A 16,185-nucleotide genomic window follows, 5' to 3' on the forward strand; every position below is an offset into this window, starting at 1 on the left:
AGGTATCTACTCCTTGTGTTGAACCAAACATCTGCTCATAACAAGGAAAACATTTCTGGCCAGCAGACAGCAACCTGACACTGGAAGAAAATCCTCCTGTTACACACTTCACCTAGTACTGGTTTTTATTGTACATTTGCCAAAGCAAACTGGCACAACACCAGATCCACCTTCACTCAAACCCATTTACAGTGCAGTTATTAAGTGTAAGTCACCTCTGAGTCATTCTAGAAGGAAATTGTACTGCCTTCAAGAAGTCAAACCTGTATTTAGGTATCACCCAAGTGAAACAGCAGAATACCTGTCTTTGTCCAGCCAACCTGGAGGATTTGTTGGGGGAGGCATGTGACAACTCCTGCAGTGTTTTCAGACACATTTACTGTTGAAGACAACTCTGAAACACAGCTGTGCCTCCAGTTAACAAGGCTTGGGGCAGCTACAGGACTGATACAGCTTTTTCTAAGAGTGGTCAGAGGAGTGGAAAGACACTTGGCACAGATAAGAACTCTTCAGCCTTGGAAAGCCCCCCATGAAAACATGACAAGGTCTATAACCCAGGGCTGGCACAGAGAGAGCATGATTGCTCCCATGTCATCTGAAACCTGCAGGATCAGGCTCAAGCCCAAATGGGAACTGCTCCTCACAATCTGTACATAGGAGGTAGCAGATGTGGAATATTTACACTAGCTTAAAAAGAGATTGGACAAATGAATGGAACAATATCAGAGGCCATTAAATAGAGACACACCCCTTGGCTGAGGAAATCCCTGGCCTACAGGTCTCAGGGTACTGGAGGGCAGGCTGCAGGGCTGCAGCACTATCCAGCCCATCTGTTTCTGCTGAATATCAATGTTTGCCTTACTAGAAGGGAGGCTGAAGCTTAAATAGCCCCAGAGAAGCACTACTAGAGGGAAGTGACAAGTGGAAGGGGAGGGAATTGCACATATTCCCAATGCAGAGACACTTAACCACATGCTTCAGTTAAGGACACAAATAACCCAACAAAACGTCTGCAGTCAGAGCACTGAAGTACATTCTGAGATGACCACTCCAGAGGTATTTACAAGAGGCAAACACTTGTCTGCCTTCCCAACTCACAAGGGTGTGTGCAGTGCCCTCAGTCCTGGGGATGCCTTGGAAGCAAGAGTAAAAGCACTGTCCTTCATAAGGCCCATTCCACCAGGATGGGAGTTAGAGTTAGCATGTGATTAAGTAATCCCTGACTTAGTCCACACAAGAGAGCCCAGGTCTAAGACAGCCATATGAAAAAAGAACATGTCAGCCAGTCATATGACTACACTTAAGCTCAACACATTGTCCCAGTAGTATGGGGGCCAGAGGAAAAGGACATTCTACCACTGGCACACCTGCTCAGCTCTCAGACCTAGAGCCTGCCTCTGTCCATCACTCAGGGAGCATGGCTGGGACTGAGCACACACCATTACTGAGTTCACTTGATTAACACCTCACAGGCTCCAGCACCAATCCAGTCTGCAACTTCTGCTTTAACAGAACCCAACAAGCAATGATGCATTTGCTGCTGTGATGAGAGAGCTACAGGCAGCTGCATGGTTATGGAGTCTCCCAAATTACATAACAATTATGTATGCTTCCATTAAAATTACCTTGCAATCTCTAGATTGCCTGGCAACACTTTTGCTTCAGTGTGCACAAATGGTGTGCTTTTTCCTCTGTAATTACATAATAATTGCCATGCATTTAACCAGCAGTTCTGACAACACATTGCTTTTAACTTTCATTAATAAAATAAGTGGTTACTCAATAGTCCAAAATAAAGCACCTTATTGTTCCTGTTGCTGGGACTGCTTGGGCATCCTGTAATTTCTAGTCCAGTTTTACTCCCTCTGTTTAAGGCTACCCACACACTGATTTTTGGTTACTATCTTCTAAACTCAACTTCACAGAATCATAGAATGGTGGGGGTTGGAAGGGACCTTTAAAGATCATCCAGTCCAACCCCCTGCTAAAGCAGCTCCACCTAGATCAGGTCACACAGGAACGTGTGCAGGTGGGTTTGGAAACCTCCAGAGAAGGAGCCTCCACACCCTCCCTGGGCAGCCTGGGCCAGGGCTCCCTCACTGAAACACTACAAGACTTTTTCCTTATGTTTCAGTGGAACTTTCTCTGTGTTCCAGCTTCTTCCCATCACCCCTTGTCCTGTCACTGGATACAACAGATAAAAAAAGTGCTGCTCCAATCTCCTGACACCCACCATTTAGATATTTGTAAATACTAATGAGATTCCCCCTCAGTCTCCTCTTCTCCAGGCTGAACAGCCCCATGTCTCACAGCCTTTCCTCATCAGGAAGATGCTCCAGTCCCTGATCATCTTGGTGGCCCTGCACTGGCCTCTCTCCAGCAGTTCCCTGTCCCTCTTGAGCTGGGGAGCCCAGAACTGGACACAGGACTCCAGATGAGGCCTCACCAGGGCAAAGCAGAGGGGCAGCAGAACCTCCCTTGACCTGCTGCCCACACTCTTCTTGATGCCCCCCAGGATGCCATTGGCCTTGCCCACAAGGGCACACTGCTGCTCATGTTTAATTTGCTGCCAACCAGAACTCTCAGGTCCCTCTCCACAGAGCTGCTCTCCAGTTTCCCCTAAGCAGGAACTGTTAATGCTGGCAGCATCCAGCACAGCAGAGCTTGTCTCTCCCAGCTGAGGCTGACACATTCTGCTATATCGTCAGTGCTAATGAGAATATAAAGAGCTGCAGTCCTTGCCCTTCAAACTGCTAAAAAAAATATCAGTCTTGAGCTTCACATTCATATCTACATTTCCACCAATGTGACTGATGTTGGCAGCACCTGGAAGCTGCTGGACTGTCAGTCTTGCAAACATTCATTTTATTACCACCCACCGGTTTTAGACAGAGAAATCAGATGGTGGTGCACTTCAACATGGAGATGGGTCAGGGTACTGCAACCCATCTTCCTCTGCCTCAACAAGGTCTGTCATGCTAAGAGACTCGTTTCTCAGCTGACAGGTGAGTCTTAAGCAAAAGCCCTGTAGAAGTGAGGGGCTTGTTTTGGCTCTGGGGAGCTGATGTGCTTGCAGGGATCACCAGAGATCCATGAAACTAAGGCAGACCAGTCTCAAAGCACTAGGGCAGCATGAAATGTTACTTTTGACACAGCTACACATTGGCTTTTTGTGAGCACATTTGAAACAATTCCCTCTGGTTTGTGAAAGAAGCAGGTATTTATTTCCTAAGGTTGAAACAGATGGAAAAATCTCACCTTGGGCTAAACAAGGAGGGTGACATAACTCTGTCTTGCACATCTAGCACTAAGGGACATGGTTTAGTGGTGGATGTGGCAGTGCTGGGTTAGTGGCTGGACTTGATGTCAAGGTCTTTTCTAACTTGAATGACTATGATTCTATGTCTGACTTTTCATGCTTTGCACTGTTTATTAACTCAGGATGATGACAACTCGCTCAAGCATCATTGTCCCTCCCTCTGTGGGCTCTGCCTCACACTTGTCACCAAAACTGTGTGTGCATTGCCAAAGTAAGTCAGGCTTCTAAAACCTGAGAGACACCAAGTTAACCTAAACTGGTCTCAGAGAGCCTGGCACAGTGCAGCTCCTTCTGCCATCAGGACAGCACAGTGATAACCTTAAGGACAATGATGAAAGAGGAGTCAAACAAAAAGTCTCCTGCCAGGGTCAATAGCTTGGGGAAAAGCATCAGGCAGAGAGATGTAACACCTCCAGGACCAACACTCCCAGCCCTGCCTGTATCCTCATGTTCCATTGTCATTGATGTTCTGCTCTTGTACAGATCTGTCTAATCACTTGCAGCCCATTTAGTTCTGGCACCTGCTATCTCCCCTAACACCAAATTTCAGTTTAATTACACGCTATGTGAAAGAACAATTCCTTCTGTTTTAAACTAGCCACCTGGTTATTGTTTGCCACCTCTTAGTTCTTGTGTTTTTAGAGACAGAAGATCCATTCCCTGTTCACTTCCCTAACACTTAGGGTGTTACAAGCCTCTGTTGTGTCCTCTCTTCTCATGAAATCAAATCTTAAGAGCTTTGGTTTAATCTCTGTACAGAAGATGTTCCTTCTCTCTACCTAAGATGTTTCAGGACCACTCTGATCACCCTTCTTGGGCCTTTTCATCCTAGAGGGCTGTTTCAAAGACAGGCTCAGCTGAATCACACCAAATATTCAAGATACTCTTCACCTGTACCCAAGAGCTCTTACAGAGCCACATAACTCTATAATGACATTTTCTGTTTTCTTCTGTATCTCATTGCCAATAATTGCCCAAATCTTGTTAGCTTTGTTGAATGTCACTAAGTAATGAGCTGGCATTTTCAAGAGAGCTCTCCACAATGAAGCCTGAGTGAGAACAGCTAATTTAGAGCCCATCATGATGTATGTATTTTTAGTGGTGTTTCTCCCCTCTGTGCATTACCCTGCAGCCAGCAACACGAACTTTCATCTGCAATTTTATGATGCCATCACTTGCTTTCATGGCATCTTCCTGCCAGGCCACAATCAGTTCTAATGATGACTATCCTGAATAATTAGATGTCACCATCAATCTCTCATTGTACTCTACTCTCTTTCTGGCCATTTAAGGAAGATATTGAACAACCCAGGCCACATGATGGATTCCTGTTTTACTGCAGAAGTGACTTCTCTCCATTGCAAAAGCTGGAACCTGACTTTCCTTATCATCTAGTTAATAACCCACAAGAAGCCATCCAACCAAAGGGACTTAGGAGCTTCTTCATGAGCCACTGTTAATGGATCAAATCAAAAGCTGTTTGGCAACCAAAACACAATCTAATAGCAGGATCATCTTCACTTGTTGCCTCCTCTGGAATAACTAAGAGATCTGAGGGGCATGAATTGCCTCTGCAGAAGTTGTACTGACTCTTTCACCTCACATTCAGCTGTCCAACCATAGTCAATTCTGTAGTGCATCAGTGCACAGAAGCAGCAGTCAACGATGACACCACTAAACACTATGGAAGTAGGGCAGCAGAATCAATGAGGCACAGGGACAAATGCAGCTCTCCACCAGTCTGACAGTGTGCCCAGCTGGTGCAGAAGCAGTAACTGCAGACCAGCTTGCTCATGACCTTGCTCATGAGATCATGCTTTGTGTGGCCCTGCCAGCACCCTGTGCATGAACTGCTCCAGTACAAGCAGCAGAGTTGAGGATAATGGCAGGGACCTAAGGTGAGTGAATTGGTGATAATAGTGGTAGAAGGTTCAGGAGGAGTGGGAATGTGCAGTGTAATACAGACACAGCATGGGAGTAATGCCAGCTACTAGCCCCACACCCCCTGCATGGTATGGACGTGTCTTGTACCCATAAATGCCCAGATCTACTGTGCTTGCTACTTCCAGATGTGTGTCTTGCAGAAAAGAAAGCAACCACCAATTCTGATGAGTATCCTCACACTGCTGGCACAGGTCAGAAGCCCAGCCATGAAACCTACAGCATAAGGTCAAAATGCACCATCTGACAGTCTCACATTCCTGTCTGTGATGAGCAAGAGGTGACATGTGCATGCCAGCTCTGCTAAGAGTTCACACAGGGAAACATCAGCCTGCCCTCACTGCTCCTTGGGGTCTGCACTCACAAGATGCCAGCACAGACCACTCTACCTTGTGTCATCAATTCCAGGACCACTGTCCTCCCACTCCTGCCAGGTCCATGCCAGCAGGAACATGTCAACTACAATGAGGCCAGAAAAGTCCTTGCTGTTGTTTATAGACCTATCATGGCCTCCTTGTATTCCAGGATAGGCACTCAAAGAATCTGTCCCCAGCCACATTGAAAGAAGGCTTACTGAAAAAAAGGTGATGATAATTGAATAGGCTACAAAGAGGAACTCTGCTGTTGGAGTGTCTGGACAGAGCCTGGAAACACACCCAAATGGCCATCTCCCTGACAGGGAGTCACCCAGACTGGTGCTGCAGAGGGAGAGGACAAGGAGAGATGCCTTCCCTGTGCCACTGGCCAGCTCTCCCCATGGCCAGTGCTTGACCTGCTAACCTAGAGACAGGAATTTGTTCCAGCTGAAGCTAACTCAGCCCATGCCACTGCAAACACTCATTTTCTGGCTGTGCTATTGCCTTCAAAGATACTGTACAAACAGACAGATGGCAGGAAAAAAGGAAGCCATTATTTTCCTAATGCCCTTTCCAAGGAACACCTGCACCTGGCATCTGACACTGCCTGGGTACACCTGAGCTGAGGGGGCCACCACCAACTGCAAACTCCATCACATGCAATCAAAGGGGACTCTTCTCAACTGACAGCCCACCAGAGTCAAGAGACTTGTCCCCAGCTGAGCAAGAGGCTGGTGCAGGTGCTCTACAAAGCTGCTGTCAGTGCTGGTGGTACTCACAGTACTCAATGCCCAAGACGATGTCTCGGAAGTAGAGCCGAGCCTGCTCCTCGCTGAAGGGCTGCTCACTGGGCACCTCCATCACAGGCCTGTTGGGAAGAGGGACAGGAACTCAGCAGAACAGCAGTAACACACCTTGCTAGAGGAGTTCCATGTTCTCCATCACCACATCACCAGCACTGAGGCTCAAGCTCCCAAGAGGCTCTGGGTGCTGTGGCACAGGGTGGAGGCACAGCCCTCCTTTCTGAGCAGGGTGAGTGAGCTCAGCTAGTGTGGAGTGGCTTTGCACAGCATGAGTGACAACATCAAGATTAACAGCCACCACCAGAACTCAGCCACTCAGCTCTGAACAGCCAAGGTTATCTGGTCAGCTTCTCCTCTCCCTTCCTGTGTATGCCACCACTGCTGAGATGCACAGTATCCTCTAAAAGCCCTTCTTCTGCCTGTGCCTGCTGAAAGCTGAGGGCAAAGAGGCCACAAGGGCTGCTCTGCATCTTCTGCTACCCAGCAGATGAACAGCAAGAGCTAAGGACTGCATGGCTTTGGGGGTTAATCCTGCTTGTGCTCGGCAGTTTCACCTTGCATTCAGCCATACACTCCCTGACCTAAGCTGCATGTAAGTGAGTGCTCCTGAGACACTGTCCTCACAAGCCAAACTTGGGCAGAGAATAACCAAAGCCAGGCTCTGCAGCTCCTCCCCTCAGCACTCAGCAGCAAATCTTCCTGGATCATTTCTCCCTTCCCCCTGGTGCCCATTTGATGGATGACTTTAATCTCCCATTTGCATTTTTCTGTCACTGCCTTCCCTCCCTCCTCATGCACATTTTTTCTGATGCTGAAACCAGGGAGAAATAATGTGAGTGGCAGAACTGGCAGAGCCACTAATGGAGTCTAATTGCTTTCTGCTACAGGCAGGCAGGCTGCACTCAGCCAAGCTGCACGTTCCTTGGCCACAGCTGATTACAGGAGCACTTTTTCCCCTCCTCTTCTACAAGACAGTCATCAGCCTAGTCACCAGGGAGACTGGGGAGCCTCTCACCAGCAATCCACTGGGGCTGACAACCTGCAAGAGGCTCAGAGAGAAGAATAAGCCCTTCAGGAGTCTCCCCCATCCTGGGCACAGCTCTCCAACCTTGCTGTGAGTCTGCAGAGCTGCAGAATCAGCACCAATGTTGCAAAAAGCAGTGAGAAGACTCCTGCACCTTATCACTTCTTGCTATGGAAAAGTGTGACAAAACAGCCTCTCATAATATATTAGTGCTAGGGGAAAAAATAAGGCAGCAGGTGGCAAATAAATGTTGATGCAAACACATCCTCCCTGAGCCAGAGGAAGCCAGGATGTGGCTGTTACCCAGCAGAATACTCCTATTAAAACCTTTTCTTCCAGGCACCTCATGGGTGTCCTGGCTTCAGTTGCAATAAGGTTGATTTTCTTCCTAGTAGCTGGTACAGGGCTGTGTTTTGCATTTAGGATGAGAATAAGGCTGATAACACACTGATGTTCATTGCTAAGCAGTGTTTATACAAAGTCAAGGACTTTCCAGCTTCTCACCCTGCCCTGCCAGCAGAGGCCAGGAGTGCACCAGGAGCTGGGACACAGCAAGCACAAGCCAAAGGGCTATTCCATTCCATATGTCATGCCCAGTATATAAAGTGAACATGGGGGAGTGAGGGGTGTTGGCCGAGGGACACCATGACTCAAGAATCATCTGGGCACCAGTCAGTGAGTGGTGAACAACTGCACTGTGCATCACTTGCCTTGTATATTCTGTTACTATGATTTTCCCTTCCTTTTATGTCCTATTAAACTGTCTTTATCTCAACCCATGAGTTTTCCCTCCCCCACTTTCCCTAATTCTCTCCCCCATCCCAGTGGAGGGACAGTGAGCAAGTGGCTGCCTGGTGCTTGGTTGCTGGCTGGGCTTGAACCAGGACAATGGGGGAATTCACATCAAATTTGTTTTCTGGATCAAAGCCTGGCACCAGGACATATCCTCCCAGCCCATTACTATTCACCACATCATTCCAGGCTGCAACACTGCAAAGGCAGCTACAGCTGGATTCTGCCTCCTCTGCACTTGCCTGCAGACAGCAGCTTGCCCCACTGTACACATCAACCCTTCCTTTCACCTCAGAAGCCAATGATGAACACCAATATTTCAACACAAGGGATCCCAGGAGAGCTACTTACCCTTTCCTCAGGAGGTCAAACACTGCAAGAAAAGGAAATCAAACCATAAATGAATCAGAAGAGGAGACCAGGCTTATTCAGGGCTTTTTTTGCACCTACAAAGATCCATCCATCCCATACCTACAAAATCAATTTATCTCCACTTGCTTCTCTTCCCTCACCCATGACAAGGACATCAGAGGATGCAAAATGAAAACATCCATTCTCTTCAAATCTCCCCTCCTCCTGCCAGCCCCACACAGGGAGACAGTGGGTGCTAATGTACCCAGCACATTGCTGCTGCTCCCAGTGCCAGCCCTTGTCGATTTGAGCCCTGGCTGACTCGGTACCTTCAGGGAAGGTGTTTGGTGTGATATTTCTGTTAAATTGCTGATACCAAGTAAGATGCTGTAAGAACATGTTGCTCTATTTCTGCTGTGTCAATTAACAGCACAGCTACAAGGCTGTCAGAGGTAAACACTCCCTGGCAGGAACAATTGGAGAGGATTTGTTGGTGTGAGCTGAGGTTTGTGGAGCGAACGAGTGTTTGATTAGGAGGTGCTTTTCTGATCCTGTCTGCAAACCAGAGAATGATCTGTCTTTATCTTGTAGGAGAGCTCTTCCCTCATGATTTTAAGGCATTTCCTGCACCTCCCAAGAAATTTAGGCAGATCACCCTCCCCAAAGCACCAGGCAGCCCTACTCAGACCAGCTGAAGGCACAAACACACCAGGCCAGCCTGCAATGGCTCATCTTGTTCTCCAGGCTGAAGCAGCTGCAACCTGTGGCAGTGTCCCATTATCCAACCACCTTGTGCCATTGGCAGCCTCCATGCCCTGCTTTCCTCCCAGTGAACATACAGAATGCTCACAGCATTACTTAATGCCAGCAGTAATTAGCAAGCTCTGCTTTCTCTAGTTTTGCTTTGTAAGAGGCATTTTGGGAAGGAGAAAAGTGTTCTCTTCATCTGGCTCAGCAGCAGGAGGGAGGAAAGCCACTTGCAGAAGGCTCAGTCCTGAGCAGCACTGAGCACCCACAGCTTTCCCTTGCTGCTGAGGGATTGCAGAGGCAGGAGCTTGATTTGTCTACACTGCTTCCAGGTAGAGCAAAGGCAGTAATGAGGTGACAGGGCACAGACATAGGCACAGCCAGCCATTGTTCTCTGCCCAGGGACCAGTGCAGCCTCCTCGGGGCTCTCAAAGAGACCAAGACATTTCCCACTTGCCCTACTGATATTGCTGCCATTTCTCAAACTGTTATCTTGCTCCACAAACAGCCTCTGGGGTTTTTTGTTTGAGGTTTTTTTCCCCCTGCAGCTTTTTCAGCTTCCTCATGCATTCATTTTCACTCAACAAAAAAGCTTGCTAAACCTCATCTCTCCCCTTCTCTCCATCCCCAGGAGTTCAGGCCTTTAAAACAATGGCCTCAGCCACCCTCCCCACCACATTCCCATCTGCCTTGGCTGCTGTTCTGCAATGCTGCCAGAAGGTCACTGGGGCTTCAGCCAAAAGGGAGAAGTGGTCTTTCAAAGGCAAAAAAGCTTCCTTTGCTAGGCAGAGCCCCCTTTCACAGGCAGCTTCAAAAGCATCCCATGATTATTTCATGAGAAGCAGCCTTTGAGCCTGTCTCATCAGGAAATGTTACAGGGAAGTATAGATGTAATAGGGTCAGACATGCCCTTCCTCTGGCCCATCTCAGAGGGCACCTCAGTGCCTCACAGGCCTGTACCTCTAGGTTTTGCTCAAATTGAGGCTAGACTGTGGCTGGCACTTCACAGATTGGGAGAGAGGAAGATAAAATGGGTGGAAATTCCTCACCCTCTGCATAAACACAGTCAGTTCTGGCTTCCCAGTTGAGTACCCCACAATATGGTCTGGGCTTGGAGGTCAAAGGCAGGAGTGATGCTGTCTTAGGAAGTCCTGAGGCTCAGGAGGATGGTCAGTCTCTGCAAGGGTCAGAGGGTACACCCTGGGCCAAGACTGCTTTCCAGAGTCACTACCACTACCCACAGCCTACAGGAGGAGTCTGGAGAGACCAACCTGCAGCCTTCCCTTCTCTCTGGCTCTACAACTGGAACTGACATCCACAGAGTAGGGCAGAGCCCCTGTCACGCCTCTTGAGTGTCCCCATGACAAGGAAATGCTGTACTAAGACACAAAGCTGCCTTACCCTACACTTCAAGGGGCTCTTCCATCCCAGCTGTCTTTACAGGTGTTTAACTTTCCAGAGAAACTAAGTCTGAAGTTGGGTCAAGTTTCCTCCTGAGACTGACCCCGAGCCCTGGTATGTGTTAGTGCACAATTGGGTCTAAGCCCAGATGGTTCTGTTAGCATGTGTGATTCACATACCCATGTACAAGTTGTCCTCTGCAGGATCATCAAGGACCTGTAAATGATAACAGAGAGATGAGGGGAAAAGGGGAAAAGAGAAAATCAGCAGGGAAAAAGAAAGATTGTTAATGAAGTAGCATTTTACTGCTCCCTGTGCTGAGCTGCAGAGCACTGACAGTGACTTAAGCCAGTATTTAGAGATTTGAAGGACACAGATGTTTCTGTCTCCAGAAAAAGCTGAGCTTCACAGTAAAGGCACTGCTTGTTCTAATCTGATTTCAGCCAATATTGAAAATGGCACTGAAGCCTTGCACTTGTGTACCTTCCCAGACTCTCTACACACAAGTTTCATTGGTCAAAGCTTGCTGCTGTTTCTACCAGCACAGCCAGCTGCCTGCTCCTGGGCACCAGCCCAAAGCCCAAGATAAGTATGGCTGTTTGCCATATGTAACTGGGATGGTCTTGCTTGGAATCACCAGTCTAAATTTCTGAACAACTGTTTTAAACCAATTTTGGCTGAAGTGGGAGCAGCTGAAGAAAGATCCTTTCATTGCAATACAAACCAGACTTGTTTCAGTACAGTTCAGGGTGGAGAAGCAGCTCACCTCTATCAGCTTAACAATGTTGACATGGTCCAGTTTCTTTAAGATGGCTATTTCCTGATAGACTCTGTCCAGTGGTGCCATGGGTTTTGGCTGCTCTCCTGACAATGCTTTTGACCCTCTGGGAGGAGGCCGTCCTGCAATCACAATAACACAGTGAGGAAAAGCTCCACTTCAGTAGCCCCTGGCACCTCTGCAGAATACCTCCAGCTAGACTGGAAGATCTCATCACCTTTGTTATCATCCCAAAGCATGACAGTCTCCACCCAAACAGAGATTTCCAAGCCTCCTTCAATCCAGCTTCTGCTGGCTTCCCAGCCTGGTCCATTTGCCAGGTCCTGTGGCCCTGCCACTGCAGCCAGGTGCCATCTGAGGGGGGAGAAGAGCTCTGCCCTGCCCAGCTTCAGCACTTAATTAGGCTTTACAGATGAACATGGAAGAGTCAGCACTTCAAAGAGACTCTGAAAATCAAAGCCAGGAACCTAATTACCAAGTGTGTCAAGCTTCCCAGTGGCTGTGCCTGCCCTCACTACCCACTGCAGTTCAACCAGCCACCAGCTACTTAGCTTTTAAATGAGGCCAAGTTCCACAGTCCTTGCAGATAATGTTTCTACAGAGAGATATGCCTGGCTGAGGACAACAGGCAGACCTCTAAATGCAAGATACTCACGTGGAAATCCATACTGCTTCAAGAGCTTCTTTTTGGAGAGAACTTTCATAGCCTGAGAAAGAAGAAACAGCAGCTTTAAAACTGAACAAGAGCCAAAGTGCTCGTTGCTGTGACTTGGGAGTATGCTGGGCATCAGGGGCTGCATCAGGCCTGGTCCTCAACCTAAAGAAGTTCCTGGTTAGTGGTGGCCACAACACACACACATGCTGACCCAAGGCTTTCCTAAAGGCACTGCTAACAGTTGCATTTTTAAATGGGAAAGACAAGAATATGGGCTTGATTTCTTTTCAGTTGGACAAAGGAAAAAGAATCCATTCTGCACTTCAAGTAGAAGCTTGAGGGAAGAGGCAGGCTGCTTTAGCTGACCTTTATGCACCTGCTGTTTTGGATGATGCTATGGCTATACCACAAGACAGAGTCACTTCAAGGCTGGTCCACCTTATGTTTTGCTTTGCCAGAGGGTCTACAAAGCAAAAGAGCTGGAGTGTCACAGCCATACAGCTAACAACTTTGCAACCTACACCACAGACCTGGAACAGAGTGAGGACACAGCCCTTCCACCAGCTCTGTGCTGCCTGGGGAGGCCTTTTTATTCCCAGAGACTATTTTTGCCCCATACACCTCCTCCATGCTACCATAGCATTAGAGAGGACCTGAAACGTGACCCAGCATCATGCCCAAGACCATGAACAATATACTTTGTGGTCATCCATCCTTGCACCATCACAGACAGCAAAGCCAGCTCTGTGCAGGAGCACAATGAAGGTGCAGGGAAGGAAGTGGGGTTTTGCCTGTAGCTTCCCTCCCTTCTCATACCTGACCACGTGCTGCACTATTGTGAATCCAGGCAGCTGAGGAAGAGGAATGGGTCAGGGTAGTATTTTCTACCATCTGACTGGCATGAGCAGGGTGGTAAACAGCAACACAAATCTAATAAACAGTGTCTGTGCTTCCATCTGCTCTGTGTATTAATAACCTTTCTGAGGGCCACTCCAACAGCCCTGAGTGGCACAGCAGGTAAGTGCTGCAGGAGAAAACAGCTCATGGTACAGTTTGCTTACAAAAACAGTCTATGGCCTCAGTAGCTGGGACATACTCCTTCCCTTGGAATGGGTAGTTACACCTATTAATTAAGCATCCATATCTGTAATTCATACTGGAGTGACCCCTGCAGATAATTATCCAAGGAGTCCTGCAGGACACAGCCCAATGCCAAGGAGTTTTACAAGGGGGCAGGCTCTGCACAACCTGTTTAACACCTACAGCAGTCACCAAAACCATTCCAGCAAGCTCCTTCCCAAGCTGTTGTCCTGGCAGCAATGCCCCTCCCTGCCCCAGAACATCCACCTCCCATCAGGGCTTGCTGAAAGGATTGTTATTTTTGGTACTGATCCAGTGAAAGCCTCTGGATTTGCACTCATGTAATTGAGAAGAGACTCTGTGTAGTTCTCAGTCCTGCCTGACAGCTCCCAAGCCAACTGCTGGAAATGATGGTGTTGAGAGACAGACTCAGAAGTGCTTATCTGTTACTCAGCACACCACTGTGTCCAATATAGACAGTCAAATGATTCACATTCTGCTAAAAGAGGATCTGAGATGCACACAACCACCTCTATGTAGGGCCAAGACCAAGGCTGGAGGACTTGCTGCACTCTCCTCAGACCTCTCCATAAGCAACATTTATGGGAAAAGTTAAAAGAATTCATATACCTATTTTTTCCACAGTCCAGGAGGAGAAGGCTCCCCTTGGCCAATCCCACCTTGAGTCCCCTCTGCCATCTGTCAAGGAGCTTTAGAATAAGAAATAGAAGATGCAATTTGCTGCTGAAAGCTCCCAGGTTGCACCAGTGCTTGAGGAACTGAGCCAATGCCACCCACTGTGCTCACATCAGGCTAGTCGCTTATGGGTCAGGCTCTGGGGAGAGGCTGGAGGCAGCAGGAAAGTGCAGAGATAGTAAAGACAAGAATTGCTTTAGGGGACAAACAGAGGGAGCAAAAGATACTGCTGTCACCCAAACTCCTTGAAAGCTGCTACTAGGGGAGATGGGGAGATGAGTGGAGGTTACTTTGCCACAAGAGAGATGACTAAATCACCTGTACTGCTGTGGATGAAGCACCAGGACATGGGCTCATTCCAATCTCAAAGCAGCAGTTATTTGCTACTAGACAAACAGGGCTGGATCAGAAGAGAGGACGCCTTCAAAGACAAACAGGGGAGAGAAGAGCAAACTTCATTATACAACGGGCCAGAGCCACTTAATTATGACAAGAGTAGAGATGAGAGCACATGGTGGTGAAGCCCCACGGTAATTACAGCACAAGCTGGCAGGGCAAGGCTTCCAGAGCTGAGCTGTGAGTAACAGCAGCAACACAGAGCTGCTTCAGCAAACCTCTCCTTCCAGGCTCACATGCATGAAAGAGCCAAAGACATTTGTACTCACAGGCAGAACTAATTACCTAGATAATGCCTTTCTGATAAAAAAACCAGCTCAGAGCCAAGCCAAGGGATTTTCCCTTTGCACTGGCAAGCACTGCTTCAGCTTCCTCAGGAAAAGAGGGAGCCTAGAGATTTCCTCCACACATGCCCTTGCATCCACCTTCCTTCTGACTATTCATATGTGGACATGGGTCATGACATTTTCCTTTGAGAGGCAGCAGGAACCAAGTGCTTTCCTTTGATGTACATTTATTACCTAAGTTACTGCTCCCCTCTAAGCCACCTTGCAGCTGGAAGCCACAGGAAAGCTGCTTTGTGAGGGTGCTTGAGGGAAAGGAGAACCCAAGCTTACAGACAGGAGGATGTCTGGGACACAACAGCTTTTACAAGTGAGACCCAAAGCCCACACACTGCTGCTGGCAAGGACAACAGCAGAGGTCATTATCTGGGGGAAGAAAAAGTGATAAAAATGAATTGAGCCAAGGGAACTCATCACCTGTCCCTTGTGATGCTCTAACAGCACTTAGAATGTAATTTTGTTTGCTAAGAGGCTTGCATTACAAGGGTAGAAGACTCGTGTAGTCCCTACCTGCAGCTTGCAGGGGAGGGGAATGGTACTCAAGGGTTGCTACTACTCACCCATATCAGACAGCACACTGTGGCAGTGCTCAACAGACCAAAGAGCCCTTCCAACCCCTCCTCGTCTGCCCTGGCTGCAACAACCTCTCCGATAAAGCGGCTGAGGGAAGCTCTGCCAGGAGAGAGGAGTGCTATGTACTGAAGAAAAGCTTAAGCCAGACAGGCTTAGCTGCCATGTCTCTTAAAATCCTGCTCCTGCATTTGTCACCTTTTGTTCTAGACAGCACTTGTCCCAGGATTACATGGGCAGGCTGTGCCCATCCCCATCATATCACCCCAGGCTGGCAGCACCTCCTGCCCCAGCAGCCCTGACCATCAGCCTCCAGAGGCTCCTGCTCTTACCCCAGGTGACCACACTCCTCACAACCCCACTGCTGAGCAGCACAGGTGGTTCAAGTAAAGCAGAGACCATTTCCCTAGTCCTCACTGTGCTGGAGTGCAGCTGCAGCAGTCCTGTAGCTATGTGAGCAAGAGGATGAAAAACATGGGAGTCTGCTCCTGGCCTTCCCACCTGGGTAGCAAGGAAAAGGGATTCTCCAGGGACTAGAAAGTTCAAGGCTTGCTGCTTGCCACCTTTCCCTCAGCAGCAGTCCCTTCAGCCATCTCTCTTCAAAGACTTGGAAGGAATTGCTCCCCATCATTTCGAGCTGGTAGAAAACAGCCCTCCATGCAAATGTTGCTGGGCACAAACAGAGGCAGAGAGCACAGCCACACAAGTCTTAATCTGGTTTCCTAAGAAACAAAAGTGGAAAATAGGAAAAAAAAAAGAGAAACCCACAGACAATCTACAATGATACTGCTGTTGGACATTTATGATGCTACTTCTGGACATCACAACCACTTTCCTTTGCAAATTGAAAATAGGAAAGAGACATCACCTGAGGCATCACAGTATCAAATTCCATTGGCATGATGACTCCAAACCAGATCTCCACCTGGAGA

At 48.2% G+C, this 16,185-nt stretch overlaps 1 protein-coding gene across 1 annotated transcript in view; it reads right to left on the reverse strand.

The window, feature by feature from the left end:
* Positions 1–16,185, reverse strand: part of CAMKK1 (calcium/calmodulin dependent protein kinase kinase 1) — a 90,218-nt gene that overhangs the window by 24,163 nt on the left and 49,870 nt on the right. The window contains exons 5-9 of the mRNA XM_062012338.1: positions 12,168–12,219; positions 11,501–11,634; positions 10,914–10,950; positions 8,587–8,608; positions 6,396–6,484 (exon numbers count right to left, since the gene is read on the reverse strand). Coding sequence (XP_061868322.1) covers positions 6,396–6,484; positions 8,587–8,608; positions 10,914–10,950; positions 11,501–11,634; positions 12,168–12,219 — 334 coding nt within the window. The remainder of the gene's footprint in view (positions 1–6,395; positions 6,485–8,586; positions 8,609–10,913; positions 10,951–11,500; positions 11,635–12,167; positions 12,220–16,185) is intronic.

This window comes from Colius striatus, chromosome 20 (genome assembly GCF_028858725.1).
Source record: "Colius striatus isolate bColStr4 chromosome 20, bColStr4.1.hap1, whole genome shotgun sequence".
NCBI lineage: Eukaryota > Metazoa > Chordata > Aves > Coliiformes > Coliidae > Colius > Colius striatus.